Below are 2,298 nucleotides of genomic sequence, written 5' to 3'. Positions count from 1 at the left end.
ATTTCGGTTACTGTCGGGTGTTCATGTTCTTTTGATGATGATCACGATATTTGGGAGAGACAAAATCTGACATAGTTCACCAACAAACCTGAATTTGAAGGTATCTCATGTTGTTCCACATTTCAAAAAGGGAGATCGATCGTTCTCCATGAACTTCAGGCCAACTTACCCCACTTCGAATACTGCGAAGGTGCTTGAGAAGACCACGAAAACGTTCACATTTGGAGACTTTCTTGAAGTCCGACAAGTCAATCCTCTTCATCAATAAGAGTTTCGAGCGCATTGTATTATGGTTACCCAATTGATTGAGCATGTGCGGTATGTACAGCAGAACTGGTCGTTGAGAGACCAAATAGTCAGTCGAAGTAGTCTTTCTCGACTTTGCCATGGCTTTTGCCAAGGTAAATCAAGGCAGATCGCCTTTTAGTTAACAGGGTCCCCGGGAAAGGGATACAAGACAAGGTTTTCAATTGTGTAAAAAGATTCATTCGTGATAGGAAGCCATTTGGTTAAGGTTGAGGAATCCGTCAAGGAATTACAGACATAATGCCAAGCGTCGTGTTCCTCAGGGATCAATGTTAGGTCCTCTCCATCACACAATCTTCATTGCTTCACTTCAAAAGCCAGCAGCTATGTAGTAATTCATTCATAATTATTCTTATACTTCCTTTCTTACTTATTCCTATGCTAAAAATGGAACATGAGTTTGCGTTAGGATTGGTCAAGATTCCAATAGTCTGGAAGGGGCTGAGATCAAATGTACTCTGGGGTTCCTAGTTGTAACGCCATGCAATGGCCACTCAACAACCGTTGGGTCGACGGCATTGAACACTCCCCTCAAAGGTAATGGAGGATAATCACCAGGTTTCACCCATAAAGCCTTGAATGCTAATGGAAAGCTCCTGCATTCTATTATTAGTTGGGCATACCCAGGTGTTCATCGTTGAAAGTACCCGATCCCTTAAGTCAGACTTGGACCAGGTTTTCACCCAAATTCTAGATCAACCGTATATTGAAGGGCCAGCCAAATCCGCCCATTCTTATTGGCTGGTTGATCAGGCATTTGAATATGGATTTAGAAATGAATGATGAAATTTTCCACCCTTATTTGCTTGCCATTACAATCCCAACAGTGTTGGTGGTTGAGAAGCGCAGAACAAAAAAGAAACTGTTCTCAATTTCAGCCTCAATAAGTGACTAACAATATCGCCACCCAAGAGAATGTGTTCACTCTTTTCAAGAGTTTTCAAGGTTTTCAAGTTATTGCAATGTTTAAGCATAACCCATTCTCATATTTCAGGGACCTTGATACATCCACCATGGCCGACCACACCCTTGATGAGCTGAATGAACATGGGCAAACATGCGAAAACAGCATCAATTTGAACGGAGCCTTCACAGTCAAGAAGATAGAAGATCTCCTACCCATTCCACAGGGTCTGCCTAATCCCAAGTTCCCCTCCAAATCCGAGTGTAGCTCAACACCCTCGGCTTTGGAGGTCGAGCTTCAAATGCTCGAACCGATTTGGTTGGAGGCCGTGTGTCGGGAAAACAAAGGGGCCACGGTTGAGCAAATCCAAATTCTGGTGGATATCAAGCTTCAACAAGTGCGACAATTGATCCCTGCGCGTTGGATGGCCGAGAAGACATTCAAATCCCAGTGCCAAATGTTGGAGCAAATCCACGATAGTCTCGCTCAAGTTCTGACCACCTTGCAATCCAAAGAAATCGACGACAGCTCGGCCAGAATCGAGGAGTATCAAGCCCAACGATCCATCCAGGATTGGTCCACGACGAGGCAACCCGATTTTGAGGCCAGCTATCAAGAGGCCTCTCGAGCTTGGTACAAACCCGGNGAGCAATACCCCCAACATTGAATTTGCCAAGTCTGGTCCTGGAATGAGCTTCGAGTTGAGGGAAACTCCCATGACCTTAGCTGAGCAATCGAACACAACTCGTAACTTCTTCGGCTTTCGTGGGTGATACACCCAATGATGTGGAAGGTAGAATACTCGGGCAGAATCGTCGTTTGAAGTTGGGGGTGCCCTTTCTGCGTAGCCTTTGGTTATCATATTTTCCATAAACGTCACGTAATCACACTTGAATTTGGGGTCACGATTGAATTTCGTAGCCAAATATTCGACTCTCTTAACGGCTTGGCTTCTGCTCTTTGGCATGATTGGATTTGGGTGACGAAAGGGAAGGGATATCTCATAATGACCGTCCTTTAGGCAAATACTTTGTTCGACTTTCGTTCTCCAGACTTCATTTTCGACCATTCTTCCATACGCAGCTCCA

At 44.6% G+C, this 2,298-nt stretch overlaps 1 protein-coding gene across 1 annotated transcript; it reads left to right on the top strand.

Moving 5' to 3' along the window:
• Positions 1–83: 83 nt before the first annotated feature.
• On the top strand, positions 84–1,877 carry LOC131882446 (uncharacterized). Its single transcript, XM_059229592.1, has 2 exons — positions 84–318; positions 1,301–1,877. The coding sequence occupies exons 1-2, from the start codon at positions 290–292 to the stop codon at positions 1,875–1,877; spliced, it is 606 nt and encodes a 201-aa protein (XP_059085575.1). The 5' UTR covers positions 84–289.
• The last annotated feature ends 421 nt before the right edge of the window (positions 1,878–2,298 follow it).

This window comes from Tigriopus californicus, chromosome 6 (assembly GCF_007210705.1).
Source record: "Tigriopus californicus strain San Diego chromosome 6, Tcal_SD_v2.1, whole genome shotgun sequence".
NCBI classification, from domain to species: Eukaryota; Metazoa; Arthropoda; class Copepoda; order Harpacticoida; family Harpacticidae; genus Tigriopus; species Tigriopus californicus.
This window is presented reverse-complemented; position numbering and strand designations above follow the sequence as displayed.